Consider the following 15,032-nt stretch of genomic DNA (forward strand, 5'->3'; position numbering starts at 1 on the left):
ACAAGACAATAAAATACTCTGTACAGCGCTGCGTAACATGTCAAAAAATATATTTTAATAGGGTGTAGGTCCACCTTTTGCGGCAATTGCAACCCTAATTCTCCAAGGTATTGATTCATACAAATTGAATTCGTTTCCAAAGGAATTTTAGCCCATTCCTTAGTTAAAACGCCCTCCAGTTCTTTTAGAGACCATGGCGGCGGAAATCGACTTCTTACTTGAATCTCTAATAACGACCATAAATGCTCAATGTTGAGGGCTGGGGATTGTGGCCAGATGAGATGCTCGACTTCATTACAATGTTCCTCGTGCCATTCTTTAACAATTCTAGCTGTATGGATTGGGGCATTATCTTGAGAAGATGGCATCCACCCAGGATGGCATTCAGTTCTTGAACCATAGGATGAACTTGGTCGCCCAAAATTCCTAAATGGTCTCGGCTGTTGGTTTTTCCATGAAGGGAAATCATTGGCCCGACGGATTTCCCAGAAATAGCGCCCCAAATCATGAGAGAACCCCCGCCATGTTTTACGGTTGGGAGAAGGCAGTCTGGATGAAATGCTGCTTTCGGCTGTCTCCAAACGTACACGAGGTCGGAAATATGTGGTAAACTATGATTCGTTAGAGTAAATCACATATTTCCACTGCTCGAGGGACCAATTCTGGTGGTTTCTACACCACTCTAAACTCTTTGAAACATTTGTCTTTGACAGCAGAGGTTTTCTAATTGCAGTTTTTTTTTTGTTTTTGTTTTTTTTTTAAATGTGGAAACTGGGTTCTGTAGTTCAGCTCTGCAGTGATTTTAGGAGCCGTGGTCTAGCATGTTAAAAGATTGATGCCAAAATGTTAGGTGTTTCTATTTTGTCCAACCCCTGTATCTCTAAGATGCCTTGTCTCCTGTCCTGGAATTGAAATGTTGTTTCCCTCAGTCTTGTCAATGTTCAATTTGAAATTGTTAAACCTCCCATATCAATCACATTCTGCTAGAATGTTAGTAATCGAAATTCTAGGCTGTGAAACATATAGAAGCAAATTTGTCCACATAAAATGCAGTCTTCTGTTCTTGTGAAGGAGTCATAATCCCATGGATATGAGTTCGCTCCTTTTTAAAGGGACTCTAAGCACCTCTCATGGGCATGCCTTTAAGACTCTGACCAGTACTCCAAAGTACTTAAAGATGCATACATTTCTGTAGCTTGTGCTCTCCTCTGTCATGTGATGCCTGAATCGCCGTTCTACACCAAATAGTTTTTGTTCGATTTCAATTTAAAAATCGCGGCTGCCATCTTGGCTATGTTATAACTTCCGGGTCACCCCTGTCTTCTCTGTTAGAGAAGTGCATCACTAAATAAAGCAGGAAGTGACGCGCATGGCCATTGCAAGAGGCTCCACCAGAGGGGTTGTAGCACGACTTTGTTGGTAGTTGTCTGACTTAAAGGCATGCCCATGGTAGGTGCTCGGAGTCCCTTTAAGTAGTCTGAAACTCTGACATAACATTAAATAAAAATGCGTTTTCCTACTTTTTATTCATTCAGTTATCATTTTTTGCTTTTGTGCACACGTAACATTATCTGTTTACAAATTACAAGTCTCCAAAGTCTAGTTTTTCTTACCCTGAAAGCTGGCATTGCATTTTATTTTCTAACGGCTTTTATTATATATTAAAATCTTCTGAGTTATTCTGAACACTGTATGTGCCTGAAGCAAAGACAGTTTCTCAGAGTCTTTGCTTACGTTCCAGTGTTGATACATTTGAGGACCGCAGTGTTAACCCCCCCCCCCCCCCCCCCCTAAAGACCAGGCTATTTTTTACAATTCGGCACTGCACAGCTGTAACTGTTGATTGCTTGGTCGTACAACTTGACACCCAAACAACTTTTATCTCCTTTTCTTGTCACTAATGCAGCTTTATTTTGGTGCTATTTGATTGCTGCTGCAATTTTTAGTTTTTACTATATTCATCAAAAAAGACATGCATTTTGTCAAAACAATTATATTTTTAACTTTCTGTGGTTAAAATTTTTCAAATAAAGTAACATTTCTATACAAGTTTTGGTCCAAATTTGTGCTACATGTCTTTGATAAAACAAATCCAATAAGTGTATATTTATTGGTTTGGGTAAGGCCCCATTCAGACTGCAGAACGCAGACCGCAACGCATGCGGACCGCAACGCGTACGAACGCACGCCATCCGCGTTCGTATGCGTTGCGTGGCTGATCCCATCACTGAAAAGTGAATGGGACAGCCATGCGTTTTTACAAAAAATGCGTGCAGCATGCGTTTCCGGACCGCACAGGTCCGGAACGCATGCAGTGTGAACATCAGACATTGCACTCTATGCAATGTCTGATGTCGTGCGTGTCGGCCACCTACACGCGTTTCCAAAACGCGTGCAGTGTGAACGGGGCCTAAAAGTTATAGCGTTTACAAACTATGGTACAAAAAAGTGAATTTGCACAGTTTGAAGCAGCTCTGACTTTTCTGAGCACCTGTCATGTTTCTTGAGGTGCTAGAATGGCAGGATAGTATAAATACCCCCCAAATTACCCCATTTCGAAAAGAAGACACCCAAAGGTATTTGCTGAGGGGCATGGTAGGTTCATTATAGATTTTATTTTTTTTTTGTTAGCAGAAAATGACACTTTGTGACAAAGAAAAAGTGTTTCCATTTCTACTATCTTGTGACAAAAAATAAAATTTGCCACGGACTCAACATGCTCCTCAGTGAATACCTTGGGGTGTCTACTTTCCAAAATTGAGTCACTTGTGGGGTACTTGTACTGTCCTGGCATTTTGGGGGGGCTAAATTGTGAGCACCCCAGTAAAGCCTAAAGGTGGTCATTGGACTTTGGGCTCCTTTGCGCAGCTAGGCAGCAAAAAAAAGTATCACACGTGGTATCGCGTACTCAAAAGTATGTTTTGGGGTGTCTTTTCGCACATACCCATGCTGGGTGTGAGAAGCATCTCTGTAAATGACAATTTTTTTTCAATTTTTGTACACTAAATTGTCCATTAAAAGAGATTTCTCCCACCCAGCATGGGTATGTGTAAAAAAAAAAAAAAATACACCCCAGAACACATACTACTTCTCCTGAGTACGGCGATACCACGTGTGACTTTTTTTTTTTTTTTTTTTTTTTTTTTTGCAGCCTAGCTGTGCAAAGGGGTCCGAAGTCCAATGAGTACTTTTAGGATTTCACAGGTCAATTTTTACTACTTTGGTTTCTAGACTACCCCTCTCGGTTTAGGGCCCCTAAAATGCCAGGACAGTATAGGAACCCCACAAGTGACCCCATTTTGGAAAGACACCCCAAGGTATTCCATGAGGGGTATAGTGACTTCATAGAAATTTTTTTTTTTTTTTTTTGGTCACAAGTTAGTGGAAAGGATTTTTGTTTGTGGTTTTTCTCACAGAGTGTCATTTTTCCACTAAGTTGTTACAAAAAAAAAAACCTTTTATGCACTCTCCATACTCACGGAATACCTTGGGGTGTCTTCTTTCCAAAATGGGGTTGTCACGTAACAGCCATGAGAAACGCAGGCGAATCGGGAGGATTCGCGCAGTCCATTTTCTGATCACTTCCTGGTTAGATTTGCAGCAAAAGAATTACATTCCTTCTTTTAAAAGACGGGGGGGGGGGGGGGGGTTGGGGGTTTCCCTTTTACCAAATGGTAGGAAGCCTTCAGCAGGAACTGTCCCAGGCACCCAGCTGTGCTAAGGGCCCATCCATCAGATGAAGTCAGATAAGTAGCCTGACGGAACCAATTTAGAGAGTGAGACTCCTCGGCCACGATCTCAGCAGGGAAGCTGACACGTAGCTTGCTGTCCTAGCTTCAAAGAGCCCTTCGCCTAGAACTGACCTGCTGTAATTCCTAGATGTCTATAATATTCCATAAATTGCTATAATTTGTCATATTTCCTGTGTTACAAGGCTGGCAGGCCCTCCAAACTCACAGCGCGTGCCGGGTTTTGCCTGGCGCTGGTACTGAGAAAGTTTCAGAACATTCTGAGGTAAGGGCTGTTAGTTAGGCAGTTCGAAAGTGCCCTGGTGATACCACAGAGGTCCTACCCCTCATGTTTGGAATCAGGGGGCTGGGTAAATCAGGATGGACCTGAAAATGTTAGTAAATCTGCCCTGACCTGTACGGTTCTGTGAGATAGAGTCCATATATGGTTAGATATGATTTTTGGTCCCCAGGAAAGGGGAGCATTCATCTCATGTTCTAAGGGGGTGTGTTGTTCCCGCCCTCACTCCCTCCTACTGGATCAGGGGTATAAGAATGACAGAGGACCCAAAATCAATGTCCTCCACTTTGAAACCTCATCCTGATTACATCCTTGCCAGCTTGAGGACATGCTGGCATCTAGCTTGTTTGGACTTTGACACTGAGTCCTCCACTCTGAAACCATGGACTTAGCATTTCTTTCCCAGAAAGGACATAGTTCTACTAACCTAAGTATTTTCTCCTTCCTTTTTTATTTTCATACTGGCTACTAATGTTTCTATAATTGTTGATTTTAATGATTTTCTGTATATATTATTTATATTGCGTTTTTAATAAACGACGCTAACGTCCTTTATTTACAGGTCTAGACTAGCCAGTCAGTGGCATCCTCTGTCCCATGGTAACAGAGGTGGTGGCAGTTATACCCTGAAATAGTGTGTAATTTGTAATTACCATAACTCACAAGCTCCCTTCTAGTCAGTCTGCGGCCAAATTCCCAGTGGTTTCTGCGCACCTATTGCGACCAGCTTGCATCGTCTGCGTGCTGAAACCGATTGGAAGGCATTGTGCGTTCCGGCCACTAGGGGTCCTGTGACAGGGGTCACTTGTGGGGTTCCTATACTGCCCTAGCATTAAAGGGACCCTAAACCGTGAGGAGTAGTCTAGAAACCAAACAAGTAAAATTGACCTGTGAAATCATAAAGGTACTCATTGGACGTCGGGCCCCTTAGTGCACCTAGGCTGCAAAAAAGTGTCACACGTGTGGTATCGCCATACTCAGGAGAAGTAGTATAATGTATTTTGGGGTGTCTTTCCACACATACCCATGCTAAGTGGAAGAAATATCTCCGTAAATATATATATATATATATATATTTTTTTTACAGTTTACAGAGATATTTCTCCCACACAGCATGGGTATGTGTGGAAAGACACCACAAAACACATTATACTACTACTCCTGAGAACGGCAATACCACATATGTAACACTTTTTGGCAGCCTAGCTGCGCAAAGGGGCCCAAAGTCCAATGAGCACCTTTAGGCTTTACAGGGGTGCTCACAATTTAGCCCCCCCAAAACAATGCTAGGACAGTAAACCCACCCCACAAATGACCCCATTTTGGAAAGAAGACACCCCAAGGTATTCCACGAGGGGCACAGTGAGTTCATAAAAAAATTTAATTTTTTTTCACAAGTTAGCAGAAAATGACACTTTGTGAGAAAATAAAAAAAAAAAATCAATTTCTGCTAACTTGTGACAAAAATTTTAATCTTCTTCTATGAACTCACCATGCCCTTCAGAGAATACCTTGGGGTGTCTTCTTTCCAAAATGGGTTAATGTGTGGGGTCTGTCCTGGCATTTTAGGGTCTCCGCAATTATTACATTAATTATTAATTATGTATGGCCAGCATTAGGAGTTTCTGCTATACTCCTTATATTGGGCATATGGGTGATGCACTTTTTTTTTTCGTTCCACAAAAGAAAAAATGAATGGCAAAGGTTCTCGCATTCGCATTGATCAATGTGGATGAAAAAATATCTGCAGAAAAATGTGAAAAAGAGGGGCATGGTGTTTGCCAGGACATAGGAGCACCGCCCACAAAATGTTCCAAACCACTTTGCTTGTATGCCCTGGCAAACCCGATTAATCCATGCACATCGATCAATGTGGATGATAAAACCGTTGCCAATTTTGATACAAAGTGCTTGCCAAAGCATAGGAACTTCAACACCGCCCCTCCGCTCATATGCCTTGGCAAACGTATCTTACTGCAGAGGAAAAAATCTTGTTCTGCAGCGCTGTATGCACCGACGTGTAATCTGACAGACGCACAATGCTTCTGTCAGGATGCACCATCAGTGCTGCAGCTGGTTGGTCAATTGGTCGGAAAATTTCTGTCACTGCAGTGGGGCAGCTGTGGCCAAACGATCAGGCCTGATCGGGCAAACACTGCGTTTTTAGTGGAGCCAACACTTTAAGGTGACCCTAAAGTACTTATATAGATCTGACTGCGATCAGTACTGATCACTTACAGATACTATGTAGTACCAATGCTGATAACCCACAGTGATGACACTAATCAGTGACTAACTAGTGACTGCGGTGTAATGGGCTGGGCACTAACTGATGCTAACTGTGGGGGGGGGTGTAGGGTAGAAAGTGCACTCCTCAGAAAATTGTATGACACAATGTACGCCTGGTGCGCTCTGGTCAGCAAGGGGTGTATGCCCTCAATGGAACTTGTCTTGTATTATAGTGATATCAGCGCTCTACAGGACTTATGTATATAGATATCTGGTATGTCAAGTTACTCAACATAAATCTACCACATCCACATATTCGAATACAAAATTCAAAAAAATGACAGGTTTCTCAAAGGACCTAAATCACCAGTCCTAAATTGCATCCAACAATTGCAGGAAATTCTACTACATCAATCTCTAACTTCAATATATAACACACTATTTTAGTGAATTGTTGAATTCATCAAAAGGAAGTTATCTGATGTCCTAGTGCTCAAGTCCCAAACAAGAATACAACCTTATGGCACTGTTACAGTGGATCCCTATTCATTCCTCCTTAGGAGTAGATAATTGAACATGCATTCCTATAAACAAAATCCACATAAGTGCAAAAATAAAAGTCCAGGTTTACAAGTCCGAAGTACGAAAAAAAGTCCTAAAAAATGCAGATTCCAGTACAGGGGTTCTCAAACTGGGTGCTGCTGCACCCTGGTGCGCCTCTAGCATTTTTCAGGGGTGCCTCAGCATGCATCCCCATCCTTTATGCAATACCATCAGGTAATGCAACCACACTTTCATATACAATGCGGCTGTATTACCTGCTAGTTAACCTGCTAGTTAACCTTTTAGTTGAAGTTGAGGAATTGCGGTGCCTAATAAGCATCACTAACTACTTGGAGTGGGGCGTCAACTGATAAGGGTCATAACTGCATTTCTGTAGTTTTTGCTGAGGGGTGCCTTGAAAAAATGTCAAAGCCTTCAAGGGTGCCCTCACCCAAAAAAGTTTGGTAACCGCTGGCTTAGTATGTTTATAATTTCTCACCACAAAGTGATCCTCGCACACAATCTCATATAGCGTGACCCAGCACCTTAAACTCCTCCACGTGCAGGCGCTCCCATAACGGTACACTAGCCTCTTAACAAAAAATGTGGCTGACCCAACACGACCAGCATAAGCGTTTATTCGGCAGCGATCTCCTACAGTACACGTAGATACGTTGGGTCAGAACGCCGCTGCCACCTGCTGGATGTAGAATGAAACTACGCCGGTCCGTAGGTGGTTAAAGGTAAAAAAAAGATACTGTTATCTCCAGTTTGGATGCAGATTTGTAGCTGAATAGCAGGAGAAAGTGCTTTGTTTAACCATTTCAGTGATGATCTGCTAATTTTTTTTTTTTTTTTCTGGGATAGTAGCTTTCAAGCTGTGAGGAATCTTTTAAAGCAAAATTAGAAATGCTGGCTTTCAGACCACTTTAAAGCGGATCCGAGATGAAAAGCTAACTATAAGGCTGCATTTCCACTTGTGCGGTGCCAATCGCCGCGGTAAAAATTCGCATGCGGATGCGAAATTCGCATCCGGGTCCATGCGAATTTTCATGCATATTCGCACGTGAATTCGCATGGATGACGATGTATGCGAATTTAACCATGGCAGTGCTGGTGTGCTTTTCCATTGTTTCTATACGAATTCGCATGCCCAAACCTCATGCGAATTTCCTATTATACATTATATGCGATTCGCATAGTGGTATGCGGTATGCGAATTCTGATGGCTCTGCCATGCGAATTTTTTCTGCACCGAAAAACGCAAAGGAATCCTGACAAGTGGAAACAGTCCCATTCACTTGTATTGCTATGCGAATTTGCATGCGAAAAACGCATGCAAATTCGCAAAAGTGGAAATGAGCCCTAAAAAGTATCTTGTCTATATATCTTATCTAAAGTTAAGATAGTTTACACGGCGAATCTAGCTTCAACAGTATGATTATTTCTTCCTGTGATACATGGAACGCAAGAACAGGAAGAAAATAGAACACTCGTGCAGGACCCTGGCGAAGTGAGTGCAAGTTTAAACATGATTGTGCATGGTATAATTACCATGCACAATCAAACAGTGGTATACAGCGGCAACCCTAAGGCCTTGTTGACATCATAAATCGCCCTCTGTGCTTTTCCCTGCGCTTTGTGCTTAGAAAATCGTTTTTTTAAATGCTTTTGCAGAGCGATTCATTTTTTTCACTTCCTGACATCAGTTAGGAAGTAAACTTTTTACCCAGAAATGAAAAAATACAATGTATTTATTCATGAAAGCGTTGGGGAAGTCGCTATACAAGGTGCTTTTTTAAAGAAAAGGGAAGATCCAAGCCGCACTCCCTGTTCATGCACAAGTTCCTGCGCAGTAGCATGGAGCAGCAGCCTTGGATTACTATGCAAGTGACCATACTTGCCCATGTGCAGTATGGCCATGCTTGTGGAAAACCTCTACATGTTCCAGAAGCTTCCCTCTTGAATAAGTAAACGTGGAAAGGGTTGTAAAGCAAAGTAGTGTTTTTTTTTTTTTTGTTTTTTTTGTTATGCTTCAGATCCCTTTTTGGCTTATTTTACTGAACTATGGTATATAACATGAAACAGAAGCATACAATATTTTTTTTTTATTCAAAGTATTTTTTGCTGCAGCATTGTACCCTTTCTGATTATTGCGACGAATCACCGCAATAATCAGTTGCTCCCGCCTGTCACGCCGCTCTGTCCCCGCCGCAGGCTGCTCTATCTGCCGTCTCTATGACGGCAGAGCGCTGTGCGCCTGTCACGAGCCGCTTTAATTGGCTCCTGACCCTGTCACTCAATGTAAGCCGATGGGATTGGCTTACAGTAATGACAGGGCCAGGAGCCAATGAAAACTGCTCCTGCCCGGCTCACAGTGCTCTGCCGTCATAGAGGTGGCAGGGCAGCAGATTGCGGCAGGGGCAGAGCGGCGGTGTAGGGCGGAGACGCACGGTGAATGGGACGTAGAACTTACGTCCGGTCAGAACCGCAGCGCCACCCACCCGCCGTAGATTTAAACTGCGTCGGTCCGCATTAGGTTAAACATGCTTTCTGTTGTTTGTTCTGATGTAGTACAAAACTGTTGGGGCTCATTTCTACTGGGTGCTGCATCAGTTTCCAAATCGTACCCTGCACCAGTGCTTCTGCATAGCTGCAGCCTAATCGCTAAGGGCCCGTTTCCACTATTGCGGTGCGAAATCGCTGCATAATCACCGCTGACAATCGCATGCTGGTGCGATTCCGCATGCGTTTTTTGCTGCAATTTCGTATAGGGTCGGGTAAATGCGATTTTAACCATGTCACTGCCTGTGTGGATTTACATTAGTTTATATGCAAAATCGCGGGAAAAACGCATGCCAAAACCGCATGCAATTCCCCTATTAAATACATTGCGTGCGATTCGCCCGCATTCCACACGCAAGCGAATTCTGATGACTCTGCCGTGCAGAAAAATCCTGCACCGAAAAACGCACAGGAAAACTGACAGATGGAAACCGGCCCATCCACTTGTATTGGCTATGCGAATCCGCATACGGAAAACTCATGCGGATTCGCGATAGTGGAAACGGGCCCTGAGACTTTTATAGCTCCTTTCTAAATCCATATAGCTGTGCAATGCACGAACTACTGCATGCTGTACACAATTGCGCTAACGTGATTTGGATGGCATGCTATTGACTGAAAAGGCAGCATTTCCCCGTTACGACCAGGTATGGGGAAACCCTGCATATTCATACTTAGTGGAAATGGGACCGAGGCCCAATATCTTGCAGGTGTGCAGAAATTGATTATGAAGTTGCTTAGTATACAAATACATTCAAATATATACTTTTTTTTTTTTTTCTTCCCATTTTCCCTCTAGGGAAGGACTGTAATCATTGAACAGAGCTGGGGAAGTCCTAAAGTAACTAAAGATGGAGTTACTGTGGCAAAAGCAATTGATTTGAAGGACAAATACAAGAACATTGGTGCTAAACTAGTTCAGGATGTAGCCAACAATACTAATGAAGAAGCTGGTGATGGTACAACCACAGCAACTGTCCTTGCAAGGGCTATAGCTAAAGAAGGTTTTGAGAAAATAAGTAAAGGTGCAAATCCAGTGGAAATTAGACGGGGTATGTATTGTATTGCTTTTTGTATTCCTCTCATTATTTGTCTATTCACTTTATTTTTATTTTTTCCGTAACTTTAATTTTTTTTCTTTCCAATCTGTTTTAAAACTAATAAATTTAACCACTTCACCACTGAGGGGTTTTACTTCTTGAGCACCAGAACAATTTTCACCTTTCAGCGCTCCTTCCATTCATTCGTCTATAACTTAATCATTACTTATCACAATGAAGTGAACTATATCTTGTTTTTTTGCCACCAATTAGGCTTTCTTTAGGTGGGACATTATGCCAAGAATTATTTTATTCTAAATGTTTTAATGGGAAAATAGGAAAAAATGTTGGAAAAAATTTCATTATTTTTCAGTTTTCGGCCATTATAGTTTTTAAATAATGCATGCTACTGTAATTAAAACCCATGAAATTTATTTGCCCATTTGTCCCGGTTATAAAACCGTTTTAATTATGTCCCTATCACAATGTTTGGCGCCAATATTTTATTTGGAAATAAGCAGGGCTGTGGAGTCGGAGTCGTGGAGTCGTCAATTTTGGGTGCCTGGAGTCAGAGTCGGAGTCGGTAAAAAATGCACCGACTCCTAATGAATTTGTAACTGTAATTAAAATAGAAAATATGATAAAATGTTCTATTTCTCAGATAATAGTCATTAAAAATAATGTGTGTGTGTGTGTATATATATATATATATATATATATATATATATATATATATATATATATATATATATATATATATATATATATATATATATATATATATATATATATATATATATATACAGTATATATACAGTAATAGCTGTGCTTAGTCCACAAAAATGAAATAAACCAATCAAAATTAGTTACTTGTGCTGCTTCAATAAAGCAGTCCCCGTATTTTTAAGGTCAGATATACATATCTGATTGTGACTGTATATATGATGTGTACACAGGAATCTCTTATATATACTAAATAACATCTATGCTGTAAGAGTAAAGCCTGATGTGTAGCTGTGTCACTAATAGAGATGGTCAACGAGATGGAAATAATTCTGCATTGATGCTGATTTATGCAAATGTATGCACTCCCTTTGCTGATGAAATCAAATAATTTGATATGTTGTTAAAATTTGGTTTGGTGACTACAAATTAAAGAGTAACTGAGACGGATGAAAAGTAAAGTTTTATACATACATGGGGCTTCCTCCAGCCCCCTTCAGGCTAATCAGTGCCTCGCTGTCCTCCACCACCCGGATCTTCTGCTATGAGTCCTGGTAATTCAGCCAGTCAGCGCTGTCCGGCCGCATGCCGCTCCCACAGCCAGGAACATTCTGCACCTGCGCAATAGTGCTGCACAGGTGTAGTATGCTCCTGGCGGCGGAGTGTGTGCATGCGCACTACGCCTGACTGGCTCAAGTACCTGGACTCATAGCAGAAGATCCAGGTGGTGGAGGAGGACAACGAGGGACTGATTATCCTGAAGGCGGCTGGAGGAAGCCCCAGGTATGTATAAAACTTTAATTTCATCTGTCTCAGGTTTACTTGGTTACACAGTAGTACTATACTCTACATTTGCACTCCCCACAGAGCTACAGGGAATCCACTAAGGGCTCGTTTCCACTATCGCGAATCTGCATGCGTCCAACTCATGCAGATTCGCACATGTAATGCAAGTGGATGGGCCTGTTTCCACTGTAGCGTTGTTGAGGTGCGTTTTTTCAGCGGTAAAAAAACGCACAAAAGAGCCAACGAATTTGCCTGCGAGTGGAATGCATGCGAATCGCCGCTAATGTATTTAATAGTAAAAACGCATGCGTTTGTTACATGCGTTTTTACCCGCGATTTCGCACCTTTTTCAATTTTATTTTGCCCTGGCAGTGTCATGGTTAATTTCGCATGGCACCCTGCCATGCGAAATTGCACGCGAAATCGTGGGTAAAAACGCATGCGGAAACGCATCCGCATGCGTTTTTACAAGCGTCGGAATGCCGGCGAAATCTCGTCGCAACAGTGGAAACAAGCCATGAGAATGCTGTGCACATTGAACACAGAGGTGTTGTCTGTTTACAATCTCCTCATTCCCCTGCAGAGTACCTGCACATCATTCTTACATGTACCCACACTTACATTGCCTAGGGCCTGATAGATGTTCTTTGTTCCGGTTTGTACCTTTTACAAGTACTCTTACCAAGGACTAGTTTTAGTCTAAATATCCTTCTCACTTCAGTTGTCTTGTAAAATTCCTAAGCGTTGGCAGTTAAGAGACGAATTTCATGTTACATACTTTTAATCAACAAAATTGTAATATGCAAATTAGAGGAGTCGGAGTCGTGGAATCCTAAACTGAGGAGTCGGAGTCGTGGATTTTTGGACCGACTCCACAGCCCTGGAAATAAGGCCCAGTGCACACCGAGCGTTTTTTGGAGCGATCCGCCGGCCGCATCCGCCTCTAAAAACGCTTGTCTAATGTATTGCAATGGGATGGTGCACACCGGCGGTTTGTGGTTTTTGCCAAGCCGCAAACGCGCCTCCTGCTGCGCGTTTGCGGATTTCGGAAGCGTTTCATCCTCAATGTAAAGTATAGGAAAAACGCAAACCGCTCTGAAAAACGCTACTTCAGAGCGGTTTGCCAGGCATTTTTGTTACAGTAGCTGTTCAGTAACAGCTTTTACTGTAACAATATGTGTAATCTGCTACACAAAAACGCACCCAAAACCGCTAGGTATGTTTAGAAAACCTCTCTAAACATACCTAGAATCGCTCTGAAATCAGATCCCAAAACCGCTAGCGTATTGCGGATCTGCTAGCGGTTTTGGTGTGCACTGGGCCTAAAGGTGCATTTCTTTCAGTTTTGCGTCCATCCCTAATTACAAGCCCATAGTTTATAAAGTAACAGTGTTATACCCTCTTGACATAAATATTTAAAAAGTTCAGCCCCTAAGGTAACTTTTTTTTTTTTTTTTTTTTTTTTTTTTTTTTGCGTAAAACTAATGTATTTGAATATGAAAAATGCTTTAGGGTGTAGTTTTACTATTTGGCCACAAGATGGTCACAGTAACGTTTTGTTTATGCGACCTGCAAGCGTCGGAAGGACGCTTGCAGGAAGTGCTATGAGGCTGGGATTTTTCTTTTTTTCTTTTTCTTCACAATGATCGCGCTGCTTCTCGTAGAAGCAGTGGATCATTGCGGGGCTTAGAAACGAACGAACATTTTTTTTTTCCCGTTCACTGATCTCCAAGCGGGCGGCGGCGTGCACGAGAGCGGGTGCGTGCGCACAAGCGAGCGGGAGGTGCGAATATATCTCCATCCCTGGGGGTGAAAGGATGGAAAAAGGGACGGAGATACCCGTACAGCTGGGGGTAAAGTGGTTACATTTGTCAAGTAAGGGATCTCCAACCTCAAAGACCGAGCAGCGTGTGCATGGTGGGGGAGCGACATGAACAATTTGGATCTGCCATTGCTGAGAGGGGGTTGATACGCTGTGTGACTCTGTTGTGGTTTGTGTGGCTGTGGCCTGTTGTCTGACGCTGTTATCAGCCACATCTGCTGACTTTAGTCAGGCGTGTATACAAGCCTTAAAGGAAACCTGAGACAAATAGGTACCTTTTTTAACCACTTCAGGACCACCAGTAGTATTAAAATGCCCAATTGGTCCCTGTTAATGAACATTTTTAAAACGTCCAGTGTTTAAAATGCTTGTGCACGCATCCGCACGAGCATGCGCATGTCCTTCTAAAAAAAATTAGCATATTGTGATAGTTCATTATTTTCTGTAATGTACTGATAAACATTAGACTTTCATATAGTTTAGATTCATTACACACAACTGAAAGAAAACCTGAAATGAAAATAAAAAGTCAAAATAAACATACACAAGTCATACTTACCTCATGTGTAGTCTACTCCTCAATCTATTTTTCCTCTCCTGCATCCTGTTTGTCCACTGTGATCAATGGAATTCTCTGTCCTCCATTTTGAAAATGGCTATTACCCCATAACAGCTTCCTGGTCAGCACACTGTTAAACTGTAACATCGCCCACTTGAGCCATAGGGAAACATGGACACATCAGTTGTCCTCTCAGCTATAACTGACAGCAACTGATATATAACTGACAGCAACTGATATATTTCAGTTCTGACAAAATATTGTCAGAACTGGAAGGAATCACTGTAAGAAGAAAACTTCTGAGAGGAGCTGATGGCAAGGTAACTATGTAATGTTCATTTGAAGTTACCTCATGTGTTTATTTTAAATTTTACTCCGTACAGGTTCTCGTGAAGTAGTTCAAGCCTTTTATTGTTTTAATATTGATGATTTTGGCATACAGCTCATGAAACCCCAAAATTCCTATCTCAAAAAATTTGCATATTTCATCTGACCAATAAAGAAGTGTTTTTAAAACAAAAAGTCAACCTTCAAATAATTATGTTCAGTTATGCACTCAATACTTGGTCGAGAATCCTTTTGCAGAAATGACTGCTTCAATGCAGCGTGGCATGGAGGCAATCAGCCTGTGGCACTACTCAGGTGTTATGGAGGCCCAGGATGCTTCGATAGCGGCCTTAAGCTCATCCAGAGTGTTGGGTCTTGCGTCTCTCAACTTTCTCTTCACAATATCCCA

General features: G+C 42.0%; 1 protein-coding gene across 2 annotated transcripts in view; it reads left to right on the forward strand.

Annotated features, from left to right (window-relative positions):
- Window positions 1–15,032, forward strand: part of HSPD1 (heat shock protein family D (Hsp60) member 1) — a 715,033-nt gene that overhangs the window by 502,862 nt on the left and 197,139 nt on the right. For both annotated transcript variants that reach the window (XM_068244950.1, XM_068244948.1), the window contains exon 3: window positions 10,166–10,418. In XM_068244950.1, coding sequence (XP_068101051.1) covers window positions 10,166–10,418 — 253 coding nt within the window. The remainder of the gene's footprint in view (window positions 1–10,165; window positions 10,419–15,032) is intronic.

The sequence above is a fragment of the Hyperolius riggenbachi genome, chromosome 7, assembly GCF_040937935.1.
Source record: "Hyperolius riggenbachi isolate aHypRig1 chromosome 7, aHypRig1.pri, whole genome shotgun sequence".
Lineage (NCBI taxonomy): Eukaryota > Metazoa > Chordata > Amphibia > Anura > Hyperoliidae > Hyperolius > Hyperolius riggenbachi.